We start from the raw sequence: 13,897 nt of genomic DNA, 5'->3' as shown, positions 1-13,897 counted from the left end.
TTGTACCAGTCTGCAATCCCACCAACAGTGAACTAAGGACCCCTTTTCCCCACAACCTCTCCAACATTTGTTGTTTGTTGCTTTGTTTATGATAGCCATCCTGATTGGTGTAAAGTGGTATCTCATTGTGGTTTTAATTTGCATCTCTCTGATAGCTAACGATATTGAGCATCTCTTCATGTGTCTCTGAATGTTCTGTATGTCCTCCTTGGAGAAGTGTCTGTTCAAGTCCTTTTCCCATTTTCTAATTGGGTTGGGTGTCTTCTTAGAGTGGAGTCGTGTAAGTTGTTTGTATATTTGGGAGATTAAACCTTTGTCTGAGGTATCATTGGCAAATATGTTTTCCCATACAGTTGGTTGTCTTGCTAATTTAATACTGTTTTCTTTAGCCATGCAGAAGCTTTTTATTTTGATGAGATCCCATTTGTTTATTCTTTCCTTTACATTCCTTACTCTAGGGGACATATCAGTAAAGAAGTTGCTGCGTGAAATATCTGAGATTTTCTTGCCAATGTTCTCCTCTAGGACTTTAATGGTGTTATGACTTACATTTAAGTCTTTTATCCACCTTGAATTTATTTTGGTGTATGGTGTAAGTCTGTGCTCAAGTTTCATTTTTTTTTGCACGTAGCTGTCCAGTTCTCCCAACACCATTTGTTGAAGAGGCTATCTTTACTCCATTTGATGTTACTGCCCCCTTTGTCAAATATTAATTGACTGTAGAGAGTTGGGTTGATTTCTGGGCTCTCTGTTCTGCTCCATTGGTCTATGTGCCTGTTTTTATGCCAGTACCAGGCTGTTTTGATTACAGTGGCCTTGTAATACAGTTTGATATCAGGTATTGTGATCCCCCCTACTTTGTTCTTCTTTCTCAAAAGAGCAGCTGCTATTCAGGCTTGTTTATGGTTCCATATAAATTTTCGAAGTATTTGTTCTATGTCTGTGAAATATGCCATTGGTACTTTAATAGGTATTGCATTGAATCTGTATATTGCTTTGGGTAGTATGGACATTTTGATGATGTTAATTCTTCCAATCCATGAACAAGGTATATGTTTCCATTTGTTTGTGTCTTCCTTGATTTCGTTCTTCAGGGCTATGTAGTTTTCTGCATACAGGTTTTTTACCTCCTTAGTTAGGTTTATTCCCAGATATTTTATTTTTCTTTTTGCTATATCAAATGGGATTTTTCTCTTTATTTCTGCTTCTGCTGATTCACTGTTGGTATACAAAAATGCCTTTGATTTCTGGATATTGACTTTGTAACCAGCTGTTTTGCCAAACTCATTAATTAGTTTGAGCAGTTTTTGGGTAAAGTCTATAGGATTTTCCATGTACACTATCGTGTCATCTGCAAACAGTGACAGTTTTGTTTCCTCCTTTCCTATTTGGATGCCTTTTATTTCCTTTTCTTGCCTGATCGCTGTGGCTAAAACTTCCAATACTATATTGAATAGAAGTGGTGAAAGTGGACAACCTTGTCTTGTTCCTGATCTTAGTGGAAAAGCTTTTAGTTTTTGCCCATTGAGTATGATACTGGCTGTAGGTCTCTCATACATGGCCTTTATTATTTTGAGAAATGCTCCCTGTATTCCCACTTTGCTGAGTGTTTTTATCATAAATGGGTGTTGTACCTTATCGAAAACTTTTTCCGCATCTATTGATATGATCATGTGATTTTTGTCTTGGCTTTTGTTTATGTGATGTATCACATTTACTGATTTGCGAATATTGAACCATCCTTGCATACCTGGGATGAATCCCACTTGATCATGGTGTATGATCTTTTTGATATATTGTTGGATGCGATTTGCCAATATTTCATTGAGGATTTTAGCATCTATGTTCATCAGTGATATTGGCCTGAAGTTTTCTTTCTTTGTTGTGTCTCTATCTGGTTTTGGAAGTAAGATGATGCTGGCTTCATAAGAAGAATTTGGGAGTTTTCCATCCTTCTGGATATTTTGGAATAGTCTGTGGAGAATAGGGGTTAGCTCTTCCTTAAATGTTTTGTAGAATTCTCCTGTGAAACCATCTGGTCTGGGGCTTTTGTGTGATGGGAGTTTTTTGATTACTGCTTCAATTTCTTTTGCTGTTATTAGTGTATTTAGATTTTCTGCTCTTTTTCACTGAGTTTTGGAAGATTGTATTTTTCTAGAAATGTGTCCATTTCCCCTAGATTTTCAAATTCCTTGGCATACAGTTCTTCATAGTAATTTCTTACAATCTCTTCTATTTCTGTGGTATCAGTTGTAATCTTTCCTGTTTCATTTCTGATTGTGTTTATTTGTGTCCTCTGTCTTCTTTTCTTGATGAACCTACTTAAAGGCTTGTCTATTTTGTTTATCTTCTCAAAGAACCAACTCCTGGATTCATTGATCCTTAAAATTGTGCTTTTAGTTTCTATGTCATTTAATTCTGCTCTAATCTTGGTTATTTCCTTCCTTCTACTTGCTCTGGGCTGTCTTTGTTGTTGTTCCTCGAGTTCTTGCAGGCGTAGGGTTAGGTTGTTTGTTTGAAATGTTTCTATTTTCTTTAGGTAGGCCTGTATTGCTATAAACTTCCCTTTCAGGACTGTTTTTGCTGTGCCCCATAAGTTTTGGGTTGTTGTGAGATCATTTTCATTTGTTTCCAGAAATGTTTTGATTTCTTCCCTAATTTCATTCTTGACCCATTCTTGTTTAATAGCATACCAGTCAGTCTCCATGTTTTTGGGTGCATTGGGTTTTTTTCTTTGGGGTCAGTTTCTAATTTCAGTCTCTTGTGGTCAGAGAAGATGCTTAGTATGATTTCAATTTTCTTGAATTTTTTGAGGCTCGTTTTGTGTCCTATCATGTGGTCTATCTTTGAAAATGTTCCATGTGCATTTGAAAAGAATGTGTACTTAGCTTCTTTGGGATGAAGAGCTCTATATATATCAGTTAAGTCCATTTCATCTAGGGTATTGTTTAATGCCACAATATCTTTGTTGATAATTTGTTTGGAAGATCTGTCCATTTTTGATAGTGGGGTGTTCAAATCCCCTACTATAATTGTGTTGCTGTCAATATCTTTCTTGAAGTCCTCTAAGATTTTCTTGATATATTTGGGTGCTCCTATGTTGGGTGCATATATATTTATGATGTTAATGTCTTCTTGGTGGATTCTCCCCTTGAGTATTATGAAGTGACCTTCTAGGTCTCTCTTTATGGTCCTCTTTTTGAAGTCTATTTTGTCGGATATGAGAATTGCTACCCCAGCTTTTTTTTCTTGTCCGTTTGCTTGGTAAATTTGTTTCCAGCCTTTCACTTTTAGTCTGTGATGGTCCTTTGTCCTGAGGTGGGTCTCTTGTAGGCAACATATGTGTGGGTCATGCTTTCTTATCCATTCAGCTATTCTGTGTCTTTTGATTGGAGAATTTAATCCATTTACATTTAAAGTTATTATTGATAGGTACTTATTCATTGCCATTTTTGTACCTGTGTTCCTCTCTGTCTCCCTCTTATCCTTCCTTCCCTTAAAGCAGTCCTTTTAGTATTTCTTGTAGAGCTGGTTTGGTGGAGGCATATTCTTTTAGACTTCTTTTGTCTTGGAAGCTCTTTATTTGGCCATCTATCTTGATTGAGAGCCTTGCTGGGTAAAGTAGCCTTGGTTGTAGGCCTCTGGTTCTCATTACTTGAAATATTTCTTGCCATTCTCTTCTTGCTTGAAGTGTTTCCATTGAGAAGTCAGTAGCTAACCTTATTGGGGCTCCCTTGTATGTTATTTCTTTTTTTCTCCCTTGCTGCCTTTAAGATTCTCTCTTTGTCTTGTAATTTTGCCATTTTGATGATGATGTGTCTTGAAGTGGGCCTCCTTGGGTTCCTCTTAGTTGGGACTCTCTGTGATTCCTGGATTTGTGATACTTTTTCTCTTATCAAATTAGGAAAATTTTCTCTCATTACTCATTCAAATACGTTTTCTATCCCTTGTTCTTCTTCTTCTCCTTCTGGTATTCCTATTATTCGGATATTATTACGTTTCATATTGTCTTGCATTTCTCTTAATCCCTCTTCATTCTTTCTGAGCCTCTTTTCATTTTCTTGCTATTTCTGTGAGATGCTTTCTACCTTGTCCTCCAACTCACTAATCCTATCCTCCGCTTCATCTATCCTACTTTGGAAACTTTCTACTGTGTACTTCAATTCGGAAATTGTATTCTTCATTTCCTCTTGTCTCTTGCTGATAATTTCCATTTCCTTTTTGATGTTGCTGTAGTTTGCAGAGAGATCATTATAGTTCCCCTGTAGTTTCTGGTAGTTCACTGTGAGCTCTTTGAACTTCGTAATAACCAGTGCTTTGAATTCACTGTCTGATAGTTGATCAGCCTCTATTTCATCTAACATTCTTTCTGAAGTTTCTGCCTTTTCTTTCACTTGGGGATTTTTTCTTTGTCTTCCCATTGTTTGAGACTCTTCTTGTTAGTCTCTGCTTCCGAAATTGATCTGTTCTGAAACACTGGTTTTATAGTGTAAACTTCTGTGGTATGATCCTTGTGAAGTTCAGTGGTGCAGACTCCTTGAAGTTTCTTGATGTTCTTCGTCTCCACCTACACTCACGCTGGTCCTCGCGCTGGTCCCTGCGTTGGTCGCCTACCACTGCTGAATGTCCCGGCTCTAGTAGCCGCCTCCTCAAGCACCCAGGCCCGTTACTACGGCAGTGGCACAGAGGCTGGGAATGTCCTGGCTCCCGTATCTGGCTCTCTCTGCCACCCAGGGCCGTCACAGGGGCTTGGAGTGTCCCGGTTTCCGTACCTGACTCCCCGGCGTCTAGTCCTGTCTCTATGGCAGTGGCACAGAGGCTTAGAAAGTCCCAACTCCCGTACCTGATTCCCCAGTGTCCAGTCCCATCGCTATGGCAGCAGCACAGGGGCTGAAACCGTTCCAGTTCCCATAGAGGGCTCCTCTGCCACCCAGGGCTGTCTCAGGGGTTTGAAGTGTCCCGGCTTCTGTACCTGACTCCCCAGTGTCCAGTCCCATCGTTATGGCAGTGGCACAGGATCTGAGAACTTCCTCACCACTTCTTTTTCTAAATGTATTTTATTGATTATGCTATTACAGTCATCCCATTTCCCCCCTTTATTCCCCTCCACCATATACCCCCTCCCACCTGTATCACCCTCCACCCTTAGTTCATATTCATGGGTCCTCCATGTAAGTTCTTTGGCTGCTACATTCCTTGTACTACCTTAAATCCCTCTTTCTGTTTTGTACCTATTAATGCTAGGTACAAATTATGCTAGGTACCAATTATGCTACGTACTATTTGTGCATCTTATTTTCTGCACCTTTTCCCCCATTACCCACTTCCCCTTCCCTCCTTATAACCTCCATGTGATCTCCATTTCTGTTCCTGTTATTTCCTTAGTTGTTTCCTTAGTTTGTTTTTCTTTTTCTTTTTCTTTTTCTTTTTTTAGGTTCAGTTGTTGACAATTGTGAGTGTCGTCATTTTACTGTTCATAGTTTTGATCTTCTAATTTGTAGATAAGACCCTTAAACATTTCATATACAAAGAGTTTGGTGATGATGAACCCCTTTAACTTAACCTTATCTGTAAAGCACTTCACCTGTGCATCTATTGTAAATGATAGACTTGCTGGATAGAGTAATCATGGATATAGGTCCTTGCCTTTCATGACTTTGAATACATTTTTTTTAGTGCCTTTCTTGCCTTTAAGGTTTCTTTTGAAAAATCAGCTGATAGTCTTAAGGGAACTCCTTTGTAGGTAACTGCCTCCTTTTCTCTTGCTACTTTTAAGATTCTCTCCTTATCTTTAATCTTGGATAGCTTAATGATGATGTGCCTTGGTGTGTTCCTGTTTGGGCACCACTTCTTTGGGACTCTCTGGGCTTCCTGGATTCCTGGAAGCCTATTTTCTTTGAAAGACTGGGGAAGTTCTCTGTCGTTATTTTTTCAGATAAGTTCTCAATTTTTTGTCTTTCTCTTCTCCTGCTGGGAGATTATGATGATGATGATTCCCCTATGATTATGATGTTGGAATGTTTAAAGTTGCCTCAGAGGTTCCTAAGCCTCTACTTATTTTTTGAATTCTTGTTTCTTTATCCTGTTCCAGTTGAATGTTTATTTCTTCCTTCTGGTCCAAACTGTTAATTTGAGTCCCACTTTCCTTACCTTCACTGTTGGTTCCCTGTACATTTCCCTTTATTTCACTTTTCACAGCCTTCATATTTTCCTCTATTTTGCAACCATGCTCAACCATTTCTGTGAGCATCCTGATTACCAGTATTTTGAAGTGCGCATCTGATAGGTTGGCTACCTCTTTATCACTTAGTTCTATTTTTTCTGGAGCTTTGATGGGTTCCTTCATTTGAGCCTTTTTTTGTTTTTTGGTCTCAAGGTGCCTGTTACATAGTAAGTGGAGAATCTTAGGCATTGGTCAGGGTGGGCAACTAACATTGCTGCTTTGTGGCACTGTATGTGGCACGGGGTCTGCACTCAAGAGAGAGCAATGCTGCTTGCTGGGCTCTCTTCCGACCTCCTTTCAGTCACTTTCTGCTACCCACAAGCAAATTGGGAACTTATGATGCTGATGCCAGGGTTAGTGGGTTTGTGTACATTCTAGGACCCTGTGAGTCTCTCCAAGGAACTTTCCTGTGAGATTGAGAGTTTCTCCCACTGTCCCTACTCCCACAGATGTTTTCAGTCAGAGGATTAGAGGCTTTATTTTCCTGAGTTGGAACCCTGGATTGTGTGGTGTGTCTCACTTTCCAGTTGTTCCTCCCAGTTTATCCACACCCAAATGTGGGACCGCCCACTCTGCCAGCTGCTGCCTTGCCCTGTCCTCCAGTTGCCACCTTTCTGTGAGTCCTCTTCACTCTAGCTGCCCATCTTCACCCCTCCTACCACTCTGGATGAATGCTGTTTCTGCAATTCCTTGGTTGTCAAACTCCCATACAGTTCAATTTTCTGGCAGTTTTTGGTTGTTTTTTGTTGTTTTTAAATTTGTACTTGACCTTCATTTCATTGTGCATGGGGCACAGTGCACTTCTATTTAGGCTGGGAGTTTCATTTTCACCACTTCTATTCAACATAGTACTGGATATCCTAGCTAGAGTGATCACACAAGAAGGAGAAATAAAAGGCATCCAAATTGGAAAGGAAGAAGCAAAACTGTCATTGTTTGCAGATGACACGATGGGGGAATGGTGGGGGAGGGGTGTGCAGAGTAGATGGGAATAAAGGGAGGGAACAGAACAACTGTAATGGCATAATCAATAAAATATATTTTTTAAAAAAGAAAATCTTATAGAATCCACCAAAAACCTACTGCACCTAATAAGTGAATTTGGCAAAACAGCAGGACAGAAAGTTAATATTCAGAAATTGAAGGCATTTTTGTACAATGAAATATCAGAAAAATAAATCAGCCCTGGCTGGTGTAGCTCAGTGGATTGAGTGCGGGACTGCGAACCAGAGGATCGTGGTTCGATTCTCAGTCAGGGTACCTGCCTGGGTTGCAGGCCAGTTCCAGGCACAGAACACATGAGAGGCAACCATACATTGATATTTCTTTCCCTCTCTCCTTCCCTTTCCCCTCTAAAGATAAATAAATAAAATCTTTAAAAAAAAAAGAAAGAAATCAGAAAAAATATCCTATTGATGAAGTAACAAGAAAAATAAAGTACCTAGAAATAATCCTAACAAAGGAGGTAAAAGACCTGTACTCAGAAAACTACACAATACTGGTAAAAGAAATTAAGGAACACACAAACAAAAGGAAGCATGTACTATGTTCATGGACTGGAAGAATTAACAACATCAACATGTCCATACTACTAAAAGCAATTTGTAGATTAGTGCAATCCCTACTAAAATACCAATGGCATATTTCACAGATACAGAACAAACATTTCAACAATTTATATTCAACCAACAACATACACCACAGACCAAAATAAACTCAAGATGGAAAAAAAGACTTAAATGAAAGTGGTGACACCATAAAATCTCAAGAGGAGAACATAGGCAGAAAAATCTCAGATAGTCCATGCAGCAATATCTTCAGCCATACATCCCCTAGAGCAAGAGACATAAAGGAAGGAATAAACAAAATGGACCTCATAAAAATAGAAAGCTTCTGCATGAGTAAAGAAAACATCAGCAAATTGAAAAGGGAACCAACCATACAGGAAAATATATTTGCAAATGATACCTCAGACAATGGTTTGATATCCAATATATGTAAAGAAATCACTAGCCCTGGCTAGCGTAGCTCAGTGGATTGAGCATGGGCCTGCGAACCACACGATCATGGTTCGATTCCCAGTCAGGGCACATGCCTGGGTTGCAGGCCGGTTCCCTGCAGGCCAGTTCCCAGCAGGGGATGCACAAAAAGGCAACCATACATTGATATTTCTCTTCCTCTCTCTTTCCCTTCCTCTCTAAAGATAAATAAATTAATTAATTTAAAAAAAAAGAAATCACATTACTTCACTCCAGAAAGACAAACAATCCAATTAGAAAATGGTATGTTTTCTAATGATCTGAACAGACACTTCTCCAAGGAGGACATACAGAGAACTCTGAGAAATATGAAAGGATGCTCAGCATCACTAGCCATCAGAGAGATGCAAATTAAAACCAGGATTAAATACCACTTCACACCAGTCAGAATGACCATCATAAACAAATCAACAAACAAGTGCTGGCGAGGTTGTGGAGAATGCACTGTTGGTGGGAATGAAGACTGCTGCAGCCACTGTGGCAAACATTATGGAATTCCTTAGAAAACTAAAATGGAAAAGCCTTTTCACCTGGCAATTCCACTACTGGGATATACTTCAAGGATCCTGAAACAATAATCCAAAAGAATCTATGCACCCTAATGTTCATAGCAGCACAATTTACAATAGTCAAGTGCTGGAAGCAACCCAAGTGCCCATCAATAAACGAGTAGATAAAAAAATCTATGATACATTTGGCAATGGTCTGCACAGCAGAAAGTAAGAAAGAGCTCCTACCATTTGTGACAATATGGATGGAACTAGAGAGCATTATGCTAAGTGAAATAAACCATGCAGTGAAAGACAAATACCATATGATCTCATGTATAAGTGGAACCTAATCAACAAAACAAACAAGCAAGAAAAATATAAACAGAGACATTGCAATAAAGAACACACTGACAGTAACCAGAGGGGAGGGCAGAGGGAGATAATGAGAGAAAATAGGAAAAGGGCCATCGAAGAGCATCTATAAAGAAATCCCCAGCCCACATGGTGCAGACAGGGCTGTGGACCCCAGAGCTCAGGCATAGAACCATCCATGTACCAATTTTAGAATATAGGAATAAAGACTCTGGGGATGCAGCCAAGATGGAGGCATAGGTAGCAACCCTTCACTTTCTCACACGATCAAAAGGAGGATGACAACCAATCTAAAATCAATAAACAACAGAAGCACCAGAAAATCATAGTGCATGGAACTCTGACAACCAAGGAATTAAAGAAAAAATCAGCCAGAACAACCAGACCAGTAAGAACGTGCACTGAGGCTGTGTGGGCAGGTGAGCTGAGAAAATCCACAGTCAAGTAGCAGACTGCTTGGGATGGGCCAGCTCAAAAAAACTAAGAGGAGGTGGCGACCACACAGTTGAGGCTGGCAGAAAACAAAACTGAGACTCAGAGCTGACTGTGAACTGTGCTGGGGGTTGCCATGCAGGGAGAAACTCCCAGTCTCACACAAGGGTTCTTTGGAAAGTGGAGCTAGAGCCAAGCAGGTGAGCTGCATCCTTCCCTCTCTGGCCATTCCCACACAGACAGCACCACCAACACAACAAAGAGGGTTGCCCTGCCCAGGTGAATGAATACCTAAGGCCCTGCCCCCTTGCAACTTACCAGGTGCACCAAGACAAGAAATATGGCCCAAACGAAAGAACAGAGCTTCAGGAAGAGAACTAAGTGATGGAGAGATAGCTAACCTATCTGATGGAGAATTTAAAGCCCTGGTAATCAAAATGCTCACAGAACTGATTGAGCTTTGTCAAAAAATGAAAAAACAAATGAAAGATACCCAAAATGAAATAAAGGAAAATATTCAGGGAACCAACACTGACAGGAAGGAAACCAGGACTCAAAGCAATGTTTTGGAACAAATGAAAAAACATAAACATCCAACAAGGACAGAATTCAAAGAAAGTGAAACAAGAATTCAAAAAAGTGAAGAGAGACTTACAAACCTCTGGGACAACTTGAAACATTCCAATATCTGAATTATAGCTGTGCCAGAAGAAGAGCAACAGCAAGAAACTGAAAACTTATTTGAACAAAGAATGAATGAAAACTTCCCCATTCTGGCTAAGGAAATATATGTCCAGGAATCCAGGAAGCCCAGAAAGTCCCAAAGAAGTTGGATACAAGAAGAAACACAGTAAGACACATCATAATTAAATTACCCAAAATTAAAGATAAGGAGAGAATCTTAAAAGCAGCAAGAGAAAAGGAGGCAGTTACCTACAAAGGGTCCAAAGACTATCAGCTGAATTCTCAGAAGAAATCTTAAGGCAAGAAGGGGCGAAAGAAGTACTTGAAGTCATGAAAGGCAGGAACTTATTTTAGAAAACTATTTTTAGAAGGAGGGTGGAATGTGTAGGTGGTCATGCCCTTAATACAGAAATGTTAAAGGAACTTATGGCCCTGGCTGGTGTAGCTCAGTGGATTGAGCACAGGCCTGCAAACCAGAGGATCACGGTTCGATTCCCAGTCAGGGCACAGGGCAAATGCCTGGGTTGCAGGCTGGTTCCCTGCAGGCCAGTTCCCAGCAGGGGATGCATGAAAGGCAACCGTACATTGATGTTTCTCTCCATTTCTCCTTCCCCTCTAAAGATAAATGAATAAAATCTTTCAAAAAATAAAATAAGTATATGCTCTTTACTTGCCCCCCAAACTCCATTAAAAAAAGAGGAACTTATGTAAGAAAAAGAAGATAAAAAATATGAATGATAAAACAACAACAAACTCACAGCTATCAATAAATGAACCTAAAAGAAAAGAAAAACAAAAACCAAGCAAACAGCTAGAACAGGAACAGAATCAGAGAAATAAACATCACACAGAGAGATTTCAGTGGGGAGGGAGGAATGGGAGGAAGGGACAGGGAAGAAGAAGCATAATTAGTGCAATAAAATAGATGGGGAGAGGTTAAAATTAGTATAGGAAACAGAGGACTGAAAGAACTTATGTGTACAAACCATGGACATGAACTAAGATAGAGTGAATGCTGTAGGCTTGGGGGTCCAGGGAGGAGGGGAAATAGAAGAGGAAAAATTGGGAAAACTGTAATAGGATAATCAATCAATTTTAAAAATTTTAAAAAGAACATCTATAAAGGATACAGCAACAAAGCCAAAAGATGTAGGTATGAGGGTGGGTGGTGGGGATGGGTGGGGTGGGGGGACCTGGTGGGGGGAAATGGGGACAACTGTACTTGAGCAACAATAAAAAAAAGAAATCTTATATATTACAACACTGATGAAACTTGAGGACATTTTGCTAAGTGAAATAAGCTGATGACAGTCAAACTCTCAATATGTACAGACTTTCAGCTATGCAAGATGAGAAGTTCTAGAGACCTGCTGTACAACAGTGTGATTATAGTTAAAATACTGTGATGTACACTTCATAATTTGTTAAGAGAACACATTTCATGTTATGTGTCTTTTAACTTTGTTTTTATTGTTGACACTAGTACAGATGTCCCCATCCCTCCCCCCTTTGCCCATTTCCACTCAGCCCCAACCACTCCTTCCCTCTGGCCATCACCTCACTGTTGTCTATGTCTGTGTATCATGTATACATATTCTGTATATATATGAAATGTAGGCCTGAACCCTAAAAGCCACTCTCAGAGATACCTGTGAGGCTGAGCATACAAATATAGGCACTTTTAATGAAAGCACACACCATTTGTTATGTGCTCCTTAAGAGTGTGATGAGTCATTCTCACCTTGTGCACTTGGCAAGTACCACCTGGTGAAAGGCTCTAGAATAAATCACCCGTGTTTATGCTGCAGGGAAAACAATGTTCCCTCACTTTTTCAATAAATGACTCAAAATTCTTCTTTCTTTGTGATTTCAGCTTTGAAAATAATCAAACAATGTTCAGGAGAAAATAGGATTGAATGACCCCTTCTACCCACACTGTCTTCACAATTGTGGATGCACATGCAAGGAGTATAAATACACAACCTCCTTCACATGGGGCTGACACCACCACCCATATACAAGATTTGACTGCCCTAGAAATATTTCCAAGGACGTCACTAGGGAACACACCAGTCTGTTAAGGTCAGAGTTACAGTATAGAGAATCACCCACCATTGGTTTTCCTCAGCTCCTCCACAAGGCAGCAGGCTTCCTCTTGAACACGGTCCTCAATACTCCTCTTGCCCATCCCCAAATTCCGCAGGGTTATGAGGGAGAAGCGCCGCATCTCTTTCCATTCATTTCCAGTGCTGAAAAAGACTCCTTTTGGGGTTTGGGGCAAGACCCCAAAGGGTGGTAACAGAAACTGTCAGGGAGGGGCTAGGCACAGAGAAGGAAGCTGACACTTGGAGCCACATGCATGGACCAAACTTTGCTGAAGAGATCTTCAAACTCCTGTTGTCCATCCTCTCCACCCCAACTATAATACTAAAAATATATGAATATACAAGAACCTACCTTTTCCTTTGTTTGCTTCTTCAACCACTGGAAAACTTCCTCTGCCAGAGAACTCCTCAGCCTGATCAATCAGGGCTTCCTTCACTGCCTCATATCCATACAGCACCACAGTGGGCCTCCTGCCAAAGTACACAGTGAACACTGGGCCGTAGACTTTTGAGAGCTGGCAAATGGAAAGGAGATGCAAATATGATCAAAAGTAGTCCCTATTTGACAATATATTGTACCTACTTCAAAATGATATTAGCATCCTGTATTTATGTGTTTATTCTGTGACATAGCCCAAAGTATTTCTGAAATTAATACATATGTATGAGGGTGATTCTGAATAGCTGCCACTTATATGCCTGCAAATGGCCTGAGTAATTTATACACATATTACAACTAATCCTCAAAACACTACCATCAGGAGGTTCATTTTCTGCTACTACAAAAATGGAAACTGGTGTTGGAGAATTTCAGTTCATTGTCAGCATCCCCTAGCTAATATGTAGAAGATCAAAATTTGGACCTCTTCCTATTTGACCACTGATATTTGAGTAATATGAGGGGACCACCATAAAACTGTAATTACTTCTGGAATGTGGGCCCTTTGTAGTACAGGCTTCCCCCACTAGGTGAGTGTTCTAGGAACCCATCTGTATCAGTGTACCAGCTGGCATTGGTATGAGAGGCTGTATTTAGCCTCAGTAAATTCTTTTGGAAGACTCTTGCAACTCGTTTGCCCATTTCCTAATGGGTAATTTATGAGTGCACCTGCCCACACCATGCTGAATGTTCAGCAGTTTTTGACCAAAACCAGCATGACCCCATTGCCACACCCTCCCTATCCACCTGATCTCACCCCAGCCACTTTCCCCACCCCTCTGAATTTACAAAGTCCTTAAAGGAAAATGTTTTCTCTGTGTGGAAGAGGTGAAACAAATGGCAAAAGCACTAAAAAGCATCAAAATCGATGAGTTAGAAAACTGCCTTGTTTTTTTTAAACGTATTTTATTGAATATGCTATTAGAGTTTTTCCAATTTTATCACCTTTGCCCCCAAAGTAGAGCTGCTTTGACTCCTGGCCTTAGTAGCATGGCCTATTATAGTAAAGCACCTATACATTGTGTGGAGTAGAGCATTACATAATTGCCAGAGTGGGCCAACCCTCTTCACCACCTTATGGCTCTGTGTGGGGAGGTCTCAGAGAGGGGGGA

General features: G+C 40.2%; 1 protein-coding gene across 1 annotated transcript in view; it reads right to left on the bottom strand.

Moving 5' to 3' along the window:
• LOC128628267 (cytochrome P450 2C25-like) overlaps nucleotides 1-12,873 on the bottom strand; it is a gene marked incomplete at its 5' end in the record, with an annotated part of 28,170 nt that extends 15,297 nt beyond the window's left edge. The window contains 2 exons of the mRNA XM_053670871.1: nucleotides 12,354-12,503; nucleotides 12,699-12,873. Coding sequence (XP_053526846.1) covers nucleotides 12,354-12,503; nucleotides 12,699-12,873 — 325 coding nt within the window. The remainder of the gene's footprint in view (nucleotides 1-12,353; nucleotides 12,504-12,698) is intronic.
• Nucleotides 12,874-13,897: the final 1,024 nt, after the last annotated feature.

Source organism: Artibeus jamaicensis, unplaced genomic scaffold, assembly GCF_021234435.1.
Source record: "Artibeus jamaicensis isolate MK-2021 breed Jamaican fruit bat unplaced genomic scaffold, CSHL_Jam_final contig_1792, whole genome shotgun sequence".
Classification (NCBI taxonomy): Eukaryota; Metazoa; Chordata; class Mammalia; order Chiroptera; family Phyllostomidae; genus Artibeus; species Artibeus jamaicensis.
Note: the sequence above shows the minus strand (reverse complement) of the source record. Positions and strands in the feature narration are given on the sequence as shown.